The sequence below is a fragment of the Passer domesticus genome, chromosome 2, assembly GCF_036417665.1.
Source record: "Passer domesticus isolate bPasDom1 chromosome 2, bPasDom1.hap1, whole genome shotgun sequence".
NCBI lineage: Eukaryota > Metazoa > Chordata > Aves > Passeriformes > Passeridae > Passer > Passer domesticus.
In genome coordinates, this window is record NC_087475.1 from 123,043,891 (window position 1) to 123,060,607 (window position 16,717).

General features: G+C 43.4%; 1 protein-coding gene across 1 annotated transcript; it reads right to left on the reverse strand.

Annotated features, from left to right (window-relative positions):
- Nucleotides 1–3,091: 3,091 nt before the first annotated feature.
- Nucleotides 3,092–13,053, reverse strand: GPA33 (glycoprotein A33). Its single transcript, XM_064411045.1, has 7 exons — nt 12,869–13,053; nt 9,298–9,449; nt 8,232–8,442; nt 7,404–7,562; nt 5,127–5,240; nt 4,553–4,676; nt 3,092–4,122 (listed from the first exon to the last, which is right to left on the reverse strand). The coding sequence occupies exons 1-7, from the start codon at nt 12,915–12,917 to the stop codon at nt 4,041–4,043; spliced, it is 891 nt and encodes a 296-aa protein (XP_064267115.1). The 5' UTR covers nt 12,918–13,053; the 3' UTR covers nt 3,092–4,040.
- Between the last annotated feature and the right edge of the window lie 3,664 nt (nt 13,054–16,717).

Sequence of the window (16,717 nt, forward strand, 5' to 3'; positions counted from 1 at the left end):
TTATTTTCTGGTTGATAGATAGAAGTGGCTGCAGCTGACTGCAAAGACTTTAACAACATCATTCCTTTTGGCAGAGTAAATGTTCTGTGGTGGAGCAGGAGAAAAACAAGTTTGTTATCTGGTTTCTGCCCTCCTGATGACTTCTGCAGGATTATCGTCCCTCACTGTCACCCCACAGTGGCCAGCCAATACATTTTATTGCAATGATTTAGTAAAATGAAGAAATTGGCAAACACTTCTATTAATCTAACCCTGCATTATCTCTGCTCCCTCACTTTTCTGTGGTTCTGTCTTAGAGGTTCCCATTAAACTTCTCTGCCATTTTGAAATAATTCCCTTCAATCCCTAGTGAACAGGTGAAGTGCAGCAGAAGTTACAAATTCCCTGATGTTGGGCTGCAATAATTTTAGTAGAGCTGCAACGCATCCAGAATTAATCTTGGAGGTTTGATCATTGTATTGTGAACTTCATCAGCCAGAACATTGCCACGGTGTCTTTCCTGGAACACTTGGTACATATAAACAGAAAAGGAGTGCAGTTGCTCTAGCAACAAGGATGCTGAGATAATTAACTCCTGTCTTCCTGACAAGTTGTGAATTGTGCACTGTACTGAATCTTGAAGTGGCTGTGGCAGCACCAGCTTTTGTGTGTCTGTAATACTGGAAATACTTCCCAAGATCCTGAGAAGAGTGGGGAAGGCAGTGAGAGCAGATCTTGGTGGTTGTGTAGGAAATGGGGAGGGGTGGAATCCCTGGTGCCAGCTCTGTGGGGTAAAGGAGCATTAAGGTTGGCAGTTCATTGAGGACAGTGTCTCCCAAACACAAGAGCAATTCAGGAATGCAGGGAGATTGATTGGGAAGACTCTCTTGCCTTCACTGGGATCTTGTGGCTGCATCCTGGTGCAGTGTAAGGAAGGGAGAAGCAGGTGTGGACTCCAAAGGAAGAATCCCTAAACACTGGCCAGGGCAGTAGGGATATTGTTTGGAAAGCAGATCTGTTCTCAAGAAGGGCTCAGGGATGAGAACAGCAGCACTGGGAGTTCCAGACCCATGCAGTCCCACCAGGCAGATGTGCTGCATCCCAGGATGCTGAGGAAGCTGGCACCTTTTTGAGGCTGTTCTCTCACCTTTGAAGGTCACAGAGAGCACAGGCAATCCACACAAATACTGCAACCAGCTGTCAAAAGGGTGATCTAGGAAAGCCTGGGCTGCTCAGTTCCAGTACACTCCTTGGAAAAACCGTGGAGCAAGCCCTCTTGGAATGTGTTCTTGGGTACATAGAAGTAGGGGACTGGAGTGAGTCAGCATGGATTTGCTGATTCTAAATCATGCCTGACCAGCCTGTCTGCTTCTGTGATAAGTTTGTGAATAAAGTTGAACATAACTAAACAGTAGTTTACTGTAGATTGCTATGTAAAAAAAAGAATTAAGTAGGAATTTACTTTTCTACCTGGTCATACATTTTCTCCCTCCTTCCTGCCTTTTGAGGGAAGTCGTTATTGAAGTTCAGTATACATACATTACATCTTTTCAATTAGTTAAGTATCACTAGCTTAATTTATCTTCCCTCCAAATTGATTAGTGCTGGTTTAATTTTGCATAAGGTTTTGGCTATGCTAGAGGTAACTCTTGGAGTTACTCCTTTTTCAAAAGACATACAAGACAGGCAGGACATTAATTCAGTCACAGGAAAACCCTGGAAGAAGGCATGAGTTTCAATATGTGTATTCCTGGCTGACGGAGTAGAACAAATTGGTTGAGGAAAAACACATAAAGCATTCTAATAAATGCACTACTTCCAAGGTATTTTCAAAAAGGTAAAAAATGATGCAGCACTGAATTACCTCAGCCATATCTCCATGTGATATCACTTAGTTGATTTCTCAGTGCAGAAGTGAGCTTAGCATTGCAGAACTTGAAGTAGTTCTGTTTTAAATGTTGTCATGTTGGACTCTTGTTTGTCCTCTGCTAGTTCTTATGGAATCTGCTTGCAGAGAATTAAATTCATGGATTTGGGGGTCATTTTGTAAACACCTCTGTATTTTGTGGCTGGTTTCTTTAGACAACTTAGTGCAGTTGCTTACTGCTATTTTCCTTCATGCCTAAACTGACCACTGTGCATGTGTCAATTGAAGACTTCACCTGACAAACAGCAATTAAGCTTCACCTATCCTCAAAGTGAAGAGTGTGGGACAGGTAGCAGAGTACCACCAGGGTTTAGTGGCCACTGCCAGTTTCTGGCTATATTCTGGCATTATTCTGGTGATAAATTTCAAGTCCTTTCACTGGACTTTCCGTTTATGATCTTTGAGAATCCACACTGTTATCCCTCACTGTTATTCCTGGTGGAGGAAACAGGTTGTGCTGACTGATGTCTGTAACATTTATAAAAGAAATAGCTTTTGTTTCACAGTAGAAATATGTTACAATGGTAATTAGATAATTCACACTATCCTTGCTTGTTACAATGAGACTGGAATACATACCAGCTCTGCTTCTGAGCTATGCACCAATTTTTTTTATCTGTCTTCAGCTTCTCTGTGAAATGTTCTTTTTTAGCCATCCATTTTTGCAAAGTTTTCTCCTGTATCATGAGAAGAGGTTCTTAGAATGTCTTGCATTTCAGGTTATCCATTGCCAGAGAGATTTGGGTTTGTGTGTTCTTTGTAAAGAACTCCTGTTGTTGGTCTTTGCAGTTGTTATTACTACAAATGAGTAATTGTATTTTAAGTATTATGTAAAACAAAGGCAGTCAGAAAGCAAGCCAGAATTACAGTTCTGGTAGGGTGGCTTTCATAGTTTGAAATCTAGAAAATACTGGTCCTATGTGGGAGGATGGCTGGTTCTTCTTTGAAGTTAAATTTTAGATTTTTATTACAGTAACTGTTTGGGGGTAAAGGGTATGTGGGAGGCATTGCTGAAACTCCCAAAGTTGAAGATTCAGTAAGGAGTTTTGAAAGGATAAATATTTTACTGCAAAAGTATCTTAAAAAAAAAAGCTTTTAATTAGCTTTAATACCTATTAAACTGTCCTTGGGGATGGACAGTCCATTCTCTTCCAAAGATACCAGTGGTAGGATTTCCCTCCATGTTTGCACACATCTTGCACATAAAATGCAGTGCTTCTGACTAAATTGTTACAGTTTTGAACAAAAAAGTTATTTTTCCTTTTTCCTTCCACTCCCCCCCCACTTTTTTTTTAATTAAGGATGTAGTTGCCATGTACATGCTCTCACATTGTCATTTTTTCAGAAGCAGCAGGAGCAATGGACTCTTTCTGACTTGCCCATGCAACAATCAGCAGGAAAAAGTAATGTACTGAAAATTAGGAGCTCTGGGAGCTTGAACTCAGAAATTCAAGAGTCTTGGCAGTAAATAAGCTGCTGGAGTGTTTCTAGTTCTTATCAGCTGCCTATCTAAGTTCTTACCTTATCTGTGACATTATTATGCACTGTTGTCCCAAATAGGAGACTCACTGGTCATGAATGTTTGGGGTTTTTTTCCATATATTTATTTATATGTGCATGTATAATGCATACAAAAAAATACATTTAACAAAATGTCTTTAAAAATCATCTTGCTTCAACCTCCTTAAAAACAGTTCCTGTGTTGAACAGTGGTGGAAGCTGTGACATTTGCATGACTCAGTAAACAAGACCACCCTTCCTTGATGAAATGCAATTGGTGACCTTCAAACCTTTCTTGGATCTGGAGATACATCAGCAGCTTTGTTTCTCTGTTCTCCAAATAGACCTGATAGTTTCTTTTTTCAGAAAGTTGGAAGTCTGGTTATTTTTGGATGACTGGGTGCAGCAGTGCTCCACATGCATTTTTCTGCTATGAGAGTGTGTGTTATTGTTCACTGTACATCAAGCACTTATTTCCAGGGAAGCAAGAATGTTCTCTCCCAGAACTTGAAGGCAGAGTCTTTGGCTTTCATTTTATAATTCAACTTCTTGCAGTAAGAAAGAGGGGTTGATTTCTTTTCTACAGTGATGTCTGTGCCTCAGCAGATCCTGGAGATGGCAGTGGTTTCTTCGTTCATTCATTCTCCACATCCTCCCCTACGCTCTCATGCCTTGTTGGCATCTGCCTGGAGGGTTCGTTTCTGTCCTCTTGCGCCCTAAAACATTGTTTGGGAGTAGAGATGTTAAAACCAGCCAGAAATCTTGCTGAAGAGATTTCGTGTTAGGATACTTTTAAACTGCTCTAAGCTGATCTAGAACTGCACCCAGCTGAAGTCCACAACTTCAGTCTTGCTGGTGATGCAAGAGATGTGGGAGCTACTTGTTTATTTTTCATAGCATGTGGGCTAATTCACATCCAAGGTTTGAATAATTTGGTTCTGTCCAGAGACACAAAGGTGTCTGGGATTCCTGGGCATCTCCCATGAGGAGAGATGGGAGCCACTGGGGTGGACACTGAAAAAGGAAAGCAGCGTATGCTTTCCCAGATTTCTTTCTCCCTAGATTTCCACTCCCACCTGTTGATGCTGAAGGGAGAAGGAGAACCCTTCATGTGTGCCATTCACTGCTGTAGGGAGAGGTACTCACGTCATCTCATAGTCAGTGTCCTTGCTCTCCCGGCAGCAGCAGCAATAGGCAATGATCCCAATCACCACAATGGCAGCAACAACTCCCCCAATGATGCCAGCATACAGAGCTATGTTCATGGATGCTGTGTGGGAAGGGAGGAGTTAGCAGGGGCAATGATGTCAAAGGGGATCAGCACAATCTGCACTTCAAACCCCCCCACCAGACCCAGGCTGAGTGGAAGCCACATTTGTTTGACTACAGGAAAGGGAAATAATTCTGTACTGGGTAGTACAGGAGCAGTTGGCTACTGACAGGGAGGAGCCCCTGGATCTGAACAACTGCTCTTCTTTGTCTATAAAGTTTTGTTTCAGACAATGCAAATTCAGTGCTGTCTGACTCTACGAGCTTTGTCACTTTTTGAACTAACCCAATGCGTTGGTGAGTGCTCTACCAGCATGTAAACCAGTGGAGAGGGTCTCTCTTAAAGGTATTCAGAAACCAGATGATAACATTCCCCTCCTTGAATGCTTTGACTCTGAGCTAAGATGTTCTCCCTGGTGCTTCTCCTCCCCAAGGCAGCCCCATCTCTTACGTGGCACAACGCTGACTGTCATGTTGCAAAATTCCGTTCCCACAATATTTGTTGAAGTGCAGATGTAAAAGCCAGAGGTGTCTGCTGAGATGTTCTTCAGAGTTATTAGTTGCCCTGTTGTGAGACACAGATCAGGCAAAAAAAGATAAGAATAAAAGCAGGGAAGGAAGTAGCAACATCAGCCCTCCAGTTCCAGCCCAGGGTGGCTGGAGTGATGAGAGGTTATTAAAGCTGATGGATTGCTCTGTCTTGCTTGGGAGCTGCCATGCTCATCCTTAGGCTTTAGAGTGATTTGTGGGAGGATAAACAGAAGTGTGCTGTTTTGATTACAGGGAGCATGTGCTATTTGAACATTCCTTTTAGCAGGAAAATTGTAGGTGGAGGGTAGAGAAGTGTCTGTGCTTAGAGAAAGCTTTTTTTTTTTTCTTCTGGATTTTGAGAAATGTCAGATGCCCAAATCAGGACCTGGCTCTGAGAACTGGCCATTTTGATGAATTAACTTGTTCAACAAGAGAAAGCTCTTCAGTCCTGCAGCTCTTAGGATTTCAGATATGAATTATTTAGCAGTGGGGAGAAAAGTTTTCTGGTCTGTGAGAAGCCATGCAGGCTGTGTAAATAAGCAAAGAACTCTAGTGCCAGGATTGCAGTGATGCTGATGCTTTCTGTCCAGCCTCACACAGCTCAGAAGCACAGGTGGAGCTCAGCTCTGTCTGCTCAGGCAGTTTGTTACATCTCCAGCTGATATGGGTATGTGTAGTCCGTGCTTTTTCCTAGTGAGAGAGGTCCAGATCCCTGCTCTGAAAGAAGACTGAATACTTTTTCATGACTTTCCTGTTTCCCTGGGATCTCACTTTTTTATATTTAGGATTTGCTGGCACCTAGTGCCAGATAGTAGAAGAGCATGCAAACTGAGAAATGACAGGCGAGATGCTTGCTTGATTGATTTTTAATTTTAATTTTCTTTTAGTCTCTACATACTCCTTGTATTTACTTGTCTCTCCCTTTTTTTTTTTTTTTTTTTGGTGGGGGGGTGTGTGTATGACGTTTGTAGCTCTCAAAGTCTCAGTCTAGAAGTAGAATTTAAATGCTCCTAATAAATCAAAAGTGATGGAGTGAAATGGGGAAAAATGGGGTCAGGTACTGTGAGCTCTGAAGTGTCTCCTGAGGGGTTCTGCACACTTTGCAGCAGTGGGACTTGCTTAGCACAGAAGGCAATTACCTGTAGTGACAACAGGGCACCCAGCCAGCCTGGAGCACCTGGGGACAATCGGCACAGGGCTTGGCCATGGGAGCTCCGATGACAGCAGGAATGGGGTGGGAATGGGCCAGCAGAGACTCCTGTCCCGGGAAGAACAGGGTGATAGCAGAAGCTGCTGCTGTGACAGGTCCCCCTGTGCTCAGGGCTGTGCGCGATGCACTGGCACCACTTAGTGGCCAGTGAAATGAATTAAGTTCCTGCCCCTGGTGATGCGTATTTTGTGCAAGAATGGGCTTGTGGTTGTGGAATGTCCTGTGGAGTCTCATCATCTTTAGTTACTTCCCTCAAACCAGGAAGGGTAGGTACAGACACTTAGTCTTCCTGAAGCTGGGCAGGCCAGGAAAAAACAAAGTTGTTGAATGAAATAAATCTGAGTCTTCTGTCACTATGCACTTAGGAGAGAATTAAACCCTAATTTCTGTATAAATAGTTCTGTCAAGGTCCTGTTGTGAAAATTCAGCTCTTTTTTTCTTCCAGGTTTTGACTTAAAATGAAAGCAAATAAAATATTAGGGCCTGTATGTCAGTCCTAAAGAACCATCATTGCTCAAAGTAGCAATGATGTAACTTTCTCATACCCCCTTCCTCTAGGTGAGGGGTCGTCTCTGGAAGAAAGCTTCCAGAGCCAGCTTTTGTTTCCTTCAGTTTAGAAAAAGATCTGCTCATGGTCAAGCAAGCTGGAATGTAAAGACAGTTAAAAAACTCAGTGTTGTTCCTCGCCTTACTCCCACAAACTGAGAAATAATTATTTCTGGCTGCTTCCAGAGCCATCCAGCTGTCTCACTAGGGGAGAGATGAAGTTAAAGCATTTCTGACCATTCTTACTTCAGGTAAGAGTCCTTTTGCCCATGCTAAGTTACTCCTGAGCATGTCTTGTATCAAAAAGACAACTTTTCAAACTCTGGTTCAGAGAACATCCTAGAATAAGCCTTAAGAATGTTTTTGTATTTGCATTTTAGAATCTTTCTAGCCCTCAACTGCAGAGACCTCAACGCCCTGATGTCTTTGGATTTGTCATACCTTCTGTGTATGGTAGCAAACGGGGCTCATTTTGCACACTGTAGCTTTTCCAGGTGTATTTGGGCGCTGGGGAGCCCTCATGAGAAGCACAGGTCAGGTTGATTGTCTGTCCATATTCTGGTGTCCCCAGAATCTTGCATTCAGGCTTGGATGGTGCAACTGAAGGAAGGAAAGAGGAAGTATATTAATCAGTAGTTTCTTGTTTCAGCCCATCTACATCTGTGGTTTTTATTCTTGCAAGCACAGGCTTGTCTTCAACCTGCCACATTCTTCTTAAAGGAACTCAAAGTGAATTTGGATCTAATTTGTTTCTAATTTGTATTTCCCTTTTTGGCACTGGAAAAAAATTTTTTTTTGGCAAATCCCCTTTTGGCACTTTTTGGCGTTTCTTCCTCTTGCCACTTGGATTTGCTTCTCAGGTGCTTCCACAGTGAGGGCATGAGCAGACACCAGAACTAGGAAGAGAATAAATGCTTTTTGGGATGTGCCTAATAGTGTTAGGTGACCCATCCTTTGGTGACTGGAGTAGGACAGGCCCCAGGGGGGATGAGGAAAGCCCTGTATTGATGGATTATTAGGAAAGTGAGCTGTACAGCTCTAAAGGCTGTATCCTACAGCTGGGTGTCTGAGGGAGTTGCGTGCATCTACACATTCCTGTGGAAGGGCACATACAAGCGCCCTTCCACAGGAGTACAAAAAGACCAAAGTGGAATTGGCGATGACAACTATTTTTTTTTTGCTATTAGAAAATCTGTTTAAGCCAACGTGGACACTAGAGGAGGGGCAGGTGTGTCTAACAGGGCTGTGGCACTGCCTGCGCCGCCTCACCGAGGACGAAGAGATCCAGGAGCGCGGACTCGCGGGGCGGGTCGTCGCGAAGGCGCACGCTGCAGACGTAGGTGCCGTTGTCCTCCATGGTGACAGCACCAATGGTGATGCTGATGTCCCCACTGTCAATGTCGCCACTGAACTGGATGCGGTGGTCGTAGCCCTCCCCGTACTGCACGAGCCCGTCGAAGTAGCGCGTCACAGCGTCAACCTGGCGCACAGGGAGGGGATGGCATCAGTCCCTGTTTCTGCTGCCATCTAACTCTATTAACCTGCCCACTCTTAAAGAGCAGCTTGGAAAAGAGAACCTTCAACTGCAGCAGTTTGGGAAAAAGCCAAGAAAAGTGTAGAAATTCAAAAGGATCTCTGTTTCCAGCTGGAATCCCCTTCTCACACCTTATCTGAAATCGGAGACAACTGATTTCTTTTGCTGGGGCTTATTCGCCTTTCCTCACCACGAGGAGAGGACAGCCCAAGACTTGTCTGAGACCCACGTCAGTCAAACTGCCCTATGGTTACACAAACTCCCCCAGCAAGGATCTCCAGAGAAGAAACCCTTGGCAGTTCTTGTAAGGAGATCTCCAAAGGCCGCTTCCCCTCTCACTAATTCCCAAGCAGTCGAGGAGAACTTTAAAAGTTTCTTACCCTTCCATACTTCAAATGGATGTAGGAGACCTCAAGAATCTCTCCATGTACTGTTATCATCAACTTAAACTTTTTATATTGTGTCACAGATATGTGTGTTAGACATATACACATATATATACATATATTTTTAGTAATTATCTGAGTGTTTCACATGTTTTAATAGATGTAAACCCCACAGTACATATAGTGATGTATCCTCAGTAAACAGTTGTAAGAGGGGTGGGGGCTTGCCTAGTGTTGTGCAGTAGATTTGGGATGAATTGCATCTAGACTCAGCATTTCTGTTTGCACAGTTCTGGGATTAAAAAAAAGTCTGGAGGAAGTATTTTTCTTCCAATATCCATTGCCGCTGACAGCTTCCATCTCCTGCCCCTTCCAGGATGCCCTCTCATCTGTTTCTTTATGCAGCTCAGTTTACCTTGCTATTGATTTTCTTCCAGACAACCAGGTCTCCTCTGTCAATGGCTGCGCTTGTTCTAAAATTACAGCGCAGGGTAGCGTTTCTTCCTCTTGCCACTTGGATTTGCTTCTCAGGTGCTTCCACAGTGAGGGCTTGAGCAGACACCAGAACTAGGAAGAGAATAAATGCTGCACTCAGCAAAAATGACAACATCTGGATTCCGTGGTAGTCTCTTTGGCTTCCTTAGATGCCACAAGAACCCCTCATTCCCTGTCACCCAGGACATTCCCCACTGAGCAGGAGGTGATGTGTGCTGGGGCTGATTGGCTCTGGGAAGCTGCTGCACAGGATGGCTTAGAGCTAAACTCTGCTCTCTGTTCCTTGCTTCCCTCTTCTTCACCTACTCGTATATTGCCATGGAGTTTAGAAAGATGCTTTATTTTTTTCCTGAGCCCACCTTCAGTGTGACTGACACCCTTTGACAGTTCAGAATGTACAGAGGGAGACAGATAAACAGATACTACAAGTGCATCAACAGTCTTAAGGATTCGGGCTAAACTAACAAACTGATATTGTCAAATTTCAAGGATCAGGAAAACTGTCAAATATCTTGCCTCGATCCAAATCCATAGAAAAGTGACATTTTGTGCTAGGGAATCAAAACCTGTTCATGTTTTTCATCCCTGAAAATAGAAAAACCTAGAGAAGCAAAGAGTGGTTGAAAGAAACAAGGGAAGAATAACTCTTAGTTTTTTCTAAAAATGAGTAAGGTAGTAGTCACCTTTGCTCAAGAACTCCAGCTCCTGCCTCTAGAGCATAGGAGTAGCTGAGAGCTGAATAAAACAGAAATCCCTCTGCCCTGGGGAAGCACGCAGGGCACAGGGCAGGTGGTTTTTTTACACTGAATTCCCTCTGACTTGCTCTTAATTCATCATGTCTGATCATTGCCTCGTGGGCAGGTTTTTATTATTCTCAGAATTGAGCTGGACATTTATGTCTGCCCTGCCACAGGTGACCTTCATGCCTGCAGGAATTCATGGTTAAAAACACCTGCTTTCTGCTCACAGTTTGTGTGGGTTCTGTGTTTGGGTTTGTTGCTTTGAGGTTTTGGTTTTGTTTCTTTTTTAACGGCACTGTAATTTTAGAAAACATTTGGGGAAAAGGTAAATGGCAAGGAAGGAAGTGCTGCTCAGAGGTGCTCCCATGGCAAGGAGGAAGGTGGTGCAGTAAGGAGGAAAGAGGAGGAGGGCTTCACCCATGAGGGGCATGCTGCATGTGGTGGTGAAGGTTCCCTGGAGAGGATTCATCTGAGAAGTTGCCACCTAATAAATATTGGGTCCTCATTCTGCCATATCTTTGTCCAGGTTAGATTTATAAGTGTAATGGGAGAGAGCAAAGGATTTCTATTTTGCACCTTGAGTTGCAAACTGGTTGTGAATACCCACTTTTTTTAGACAGGAAGAGCACACAGCCCCCTGCACTAGGTCAGTAAGTGAATGGCATTGGCAAGCTGAGCACTGCCACATCCTTGACTAGCAGTGAACAAGAGTCCCTTAGAAAATGAGTGTTGGGACCCAAAGGGTTGTGTTGTCACTGCATTAAGAACCTGGGGTGACAGTTCAGGTAATTGCGCAGGGTGCCATGGGACAGTTGGCACAGGGATCTGCTTTTAGCCTAAATTCCCATCTTTCTGCATTCTCTCAGTGACCAAGTTCTGTGGGCTCCCACAGTTATTAGCAAGGTGTGTGTGTTCACCTCTTCCTCTGTGAGGTGGCAGGAGTGGCTTCTGTTCTCTTGGGGATTATTTCATTTACAACTGCTGACAGTTATGAGAAGGAAACCAGGGCAAAGTATTTCTAGCATGCTTTTATTGCTGCCACTCCCAGATCTTTCCTGCCCTGGAGCACCCAGGGCAAAGCCCATGTTTGCATAGCCCTGGGGCTCTTTCTGACTGCTGTTTTCATATGCCCTCCGTATGAGAGACACCTGTGAAAGCTTTCTCCTTGCTTGTTGTGACTGGATAGAGATGCTTTCCTGCATTTAGGTGAAAAGCACCACTGTCTGTACTAGGAGATTGAGCAAAACCCATTTCCTGATCTTTTTGTCACTCAGAAACTGGTTCCACTGGACTGGGGTTCACTGACAGGTCATAAACACAGCCCTGAGGCAGAGAAGAAACGACCCAACCCTAAGACTTCTTTTCCTTCTTCCAATTGGATGAGTCAAATCCTACAATAAATGAGATCTTTTCTTCAGACATGTTTGGTGCAGAGTTGGGGAGCAGCTGAACCCAACACTGCATGTGAGGCACAGCCTGTAACACATTTATTCATCTGTTGCTGTCACCCTCATGTCCCACTGCTTCTGGTGCTCTTAATTTGTCACCCACATCTTTTTCTGCATCCCAGAAGGAGCTTCATTCTGGGATGTCACTGACTCAGGCTCATTTCCTCCTTCCCACTTCTCACCATGTTTCACTTCATAGTCAGCACATTTCTTAGTTGTGGTTTACTCTTCGAAGGTTGGGGGATCTTTTTCTGAGCAGAAACAGAATCTATTCAAAATATGGCTGAAGGTAGGGGAAGCAAATTCTAAAAGAACTCCAGAAAAGGAGAGAGGACAAATAGCTTACATACTACTAGAGAGACAGTGTCACCTGATTTAAGCCCTAGAGTTACTTTTTTGTGTGTTATCACTTTGCAATAATGTGTTTATAACATTTTAAAAAATGTGAGAGACATTTTGTATGTTTGTAACATTTTAAAAAATGAGAATGGTTTTCTCTCCCTCTGCTTAGAGATTTGTACTTGTACAAAGGAAGAAGAAAATCAAAGTGACATTTCTACTTCCACATCCCTTACTGAGTAATTGTTAACAGACTGAAGGGCAATTAATACAATTACAGGAATATTTTGTTTGCTGAAATAAATTGAGATCTGATCAAGCAAAAAAAAAAAAGGCATACTTTGCGTAGCATGAAAGATGAGAATAATGAAAAATGAGAGTGAATACAAATGGCATTGCAAAAGTTACATAATGATCATCAAACCATGACCCAAGTCACATTTGTTGCATGTCGAGCCCATCCACTTTTTCTGATTACTTTAAACTTTATGAATTTCCTTTTTGTGGGTCTAATTGTTGAAGTGAGGTTTTCAGGATTTTTAGTTAAAAAACCCCAAGCAATTTCTATGTGTGTAGCTCTTGTCTGAAGCCTGGAATGAGGTGTAGGAACATTGATATAAGAATATGAGACAGGATAAAAAGCAGTGAAACTGAGACTTCCAGAGAAGAAAGTTCCTTTTTCAGGGATAAATATTGTATTAACAGAAACCAAGAAAACTGTTTATGAAAAATACTTTCCAGCTTCATGAAGAACAGCATTTTTTCCCACTCGTAACAGTTTTGGGAGATGCCCGTGTGTGTGGACATTCAGCACAGAGATGGTACACACACTTGTCTGGCCATATGCACAGAGGAACCTTCACTAAACAAAAGAGAGACACACAAAGTGCACTGGAGTCCTTGTGCTTTGAGGTGCTGTTTCCTTCCACCCAGCCCTTGAGGACATAACCAAATTAGTACTCACTTGCACCGAAAATGAACAGCCCAAGTCCTTTCGTTGCCATCCCCCTCATCTCTCCTTTGTTTCACCTCAGGGTGCTCTTCCTTGTAATCTCCAGGAGGCTGGGTAGGTAATGGGCTTTCCCACAGGGCTGCTTTGCAGTGGCATCGCAGGTTCACTTCCTTAGTCTCTTATAAAAGTGCTACTGCCCCAGCCTGCCCCTCCCTTCCCTCAGAATGACAAGCCACATCACCAGTAGGCTTTGACATCACTTGTAAACTCTGTAAACTTGTGAGCTCCTTCCCCAGTTGTGAACTTTCTCCCACAATTAAATGGCCTTTCCCTGTTTCTCCCAACACGCAGGTGCACAGAGCAAGGGACGGGTGTGGTGGGACTACAGGTGGAGTGTGCAGTGCAGCTGAAGTCATGCATGTGATGACAGGCAACTAGGGGAGGATAAACCTCATTTTTCTCCAATATTTATTAAGGAAGATGTAGGAACCCAGGACATCTCTCTGGATGCCCTGGATCTCTCAAAGCCCTGGCAGGGGCTCGGAGACCCTGGCAGGAAGCCAAAGACACCTGGAAATTCGACCTTAATTCATGGAGCAAATTGCCAACCTGATATGAAGAATTACAGGTCACAAAAGTTTAAGTAGCATAGTAGTAGCAATCACATGGTGAAGGGAAAAACTTTGGAGCACTGTACAGGGAGTTTTTGTATGTTGTACAGGGGGGTCTGGAATCCTGTACATGGGGGTCAGGAGTCCCAAGATGGAGGGATTTGGGCATGCCCTGTCCTTCTTCTTTCTTCTCCTTGGCATCCATGTTCAGGATGATGTTGGCATGTGTGGATTGGTTCATGGTGAAGGTACACTTGCCAACAAGGGTGAAAAGTATTGGAAATAGAAGGTAAATATCTAATACGTAGTTTTCACTATAAAAGAGACAACCGCCCCGTGGGCAGGAGAGAGTGCCCTTGGCTGTCTTGCTGATCAGACCTCGGCTGGACAGACAGAAAAACTTTGTAGATAAGGAACAATAAACTCAAGACCGAAAAGCAAGAGTCCAGACTCCTTCTTCAAAGCGCAGCCTGCCCAGAACCACCTTTTCCCATGCAAGGGCAGAGACAACTGACAGCCGACAGCAACAGGAAGAGAGTTAAAAAGGTATTAGAGAGTTTCGCAATCCAGACAGCAGCCCACATCCAGACCACATCCAACTCACTTTCAGGCTGTCAAAGTGTGTCCCCATCTAAATGGGGACATCATGTTCTTAGATATCATTTTGAGATGCAATTAGTCATATAATGCAGTATATTATTGATGAACTTTGTTGAGGATTTTGAAAAAGGCTTCCTCAAAAGTAGTTGTTGACACTGGATAGCCGTGTTTAGTGCAGTAAAGCAGATCTGTATCTTGCTCTCGTGCTGACCTGAGGCTTGTGTGATAAATCTGCCAAAAGCCACATTGAAGATTTGCCTTTTCATCTATAGGGCAGTGGTTCAAAATGTCCAAGACAATGAAACTTAGGAATGACTGGAAATCCAATCCCTCTGATAGTAAGGACCGTCTATCCATACTTCTGTGCTTGATGCATAACCTCAGTTCTCTTCAGACTGTTAGCACAAACCAAAATAAAGCACATAAAAGTACAGAAACTTTATTCTTCAGGAATCTTCCAAATGAGGACAGCTGGTAGGAAAATTCATTCTGTTGTGTCTCATCTTTGACTGGCTGCAGGAGATGGCAAGGACCCTGCAAAGAGAAGGGGAGACATTTTCCAAAAACAGCTTGTTAACTAACCTCAGAATGTTAACTGTAAATTACTTCAGATGTAAACAAAGCTGGAGCAAGGTCAGTAGTCTCCTTTCTTGTCTTTGGAGCCCACAAGGATTAGGTTCCTCACAAGGATGAGTTTCTTAAATGTTTACCTTCCTTAAAGATGGCAGGAAGAGACATGCAGGATCTTTACTCCAGCTTCCGCTTTTGATTTTGCTCCCATTTAATATTGTGAGTCTGATGAACAGAGGTAGTGACAGAAATGCTATCACTGTACACCATCTGCCCACACTTCCAGTGTTAATTCTCAGTTCTTCACATAACCAAAGGAAGTTAGTAAAGTGCAGAGACCAACTTGGTCAGCTTGCTGTTATCCTCTTCACAGGATCATTTATACAACCTCTCTTTCCTCTCTTCTTCCCAGTAACTTCAAAACCCACTTCACTGATTTCAGTTGAATTTGGTGGACAGATGGCAGTCTTAAAGATGGGAAGTTCTTTCTGTCTCTTTCTGTCTCTAAAAATCAGTAATCCCAATCATTTGGGGTAAGAGAGAAATCTAAATGGTACCTCTTAGGCATTAATACTTGTCTTCCGTTCCAGTAATCTGTGGTTTCACAACATGATGGGTCTCACTTTGTGCAGCCAGGCAGTCAGGGAAATGTGGTAGAGTGGGTAGTTACAGAGACTGCCTCGTCTCGTGTTGGTATGAAAGTGATTCACTGCTGGGGAGATTTTTACCCTGCCTCTGTCAGCCACTCTGATGCATCACAAGTAAATAAGTTGGCACTGAGATGGATTATATTCTGTTGTTTTGGAGACTTGGCTAAGACTGGTTTCCTAGGTATTGTGGAGAACGTATGCTTCAGCACCCGATACTTACAGAAATCTGATATTAGGATACTTGTTTTAGATGCTCTGTATTTATAGCTTTTGTTCATTATTTAAGCCTAGATTGGGAAAGGTATCTAGGCACTTTTATCCTATCACTTTTCCCTGACAGCTCTCATTGGGGTCTCAGGAGCAGACTGCTTTAATGTGGGCAATTTTAAGAGATTTTATATTTGTTTCTGGGTTGATTTTCTTTCCCTGTCTGGCATGAGCTGCCGAAGCTCACAAGCATTGGCACCACAGCTAAAAGAGCTGCCACAGGTATCAGCAACACTGCCAAAGCTTTGCATATCAACTTCTTTGTCCCTCACCTGTGGGCAATGCAAACCCTTGAAGTATTATTTTTGCTGATGGCTGCAGCTCTGGGGAATCTTTTTGCTGATATATAGGATTTTTAGGGGATATTATTATGTTATTTAAATAAAACTGCCATTGACATGAAAAGCTTCAGTACGAAACCAGGGTGACTTCATTGGGTTGCCAAAAGTACACACTCTGATAATGCCTGCCTGTGAAAGCCAATGAGGAATATGCACAGGTAGCAGCGTGCTAACACTGTAAATCTTTGTACTTCCTGCCAGAAAAGAGAAGTAGGAACATCTAATCCCACCTTTCCCTCTTAAGAGGACAGCACCTGTTTGTGTTCAGTTCAGGTTCATCTATGAATGAATATATTAATCACCAATGGCAGATGCCCAGCCACTTACAGCTCTTTTTGCTACATTTGCATATACAATCGGTCATTAGCAAAGATTTCTGTCATCTTTGCCTCTGCCTCTGCTCTGTATGGTCACCTCGATCCCAAAACCCAACAACCTGTGGCCAGCAGCAAGGAGGAGCTGCCAGGCTGCCTGCTCTGAGTATTCTCTACAATCTGTAACCTGCAGGGTCCTCTCGACATCTCTGCATCTGAAGGGTTGCAGTGGGCATGGGAGGGCCTTCACCATCCTTGGCTGCACTTGTATCCTAAAGATTCACAAGCAGGATTTTTGGATGCAGCTCAGTGACTTTTAAAAGCATCTGTTCTTGTTGGATATGTTGCCAGTTGTATTTGTGCTCCCACAACATTTAGGTCCTTTAAAAGCTGTGCTCTCCAATATAAAGCAGTCTATAAGCAAATATCTTGAGACCACTTCTCGCCACAATTAGCAGTAATTAACAAGAACACGTGGTCACTGCATTGCAGAAGCAGCTAGAAATTA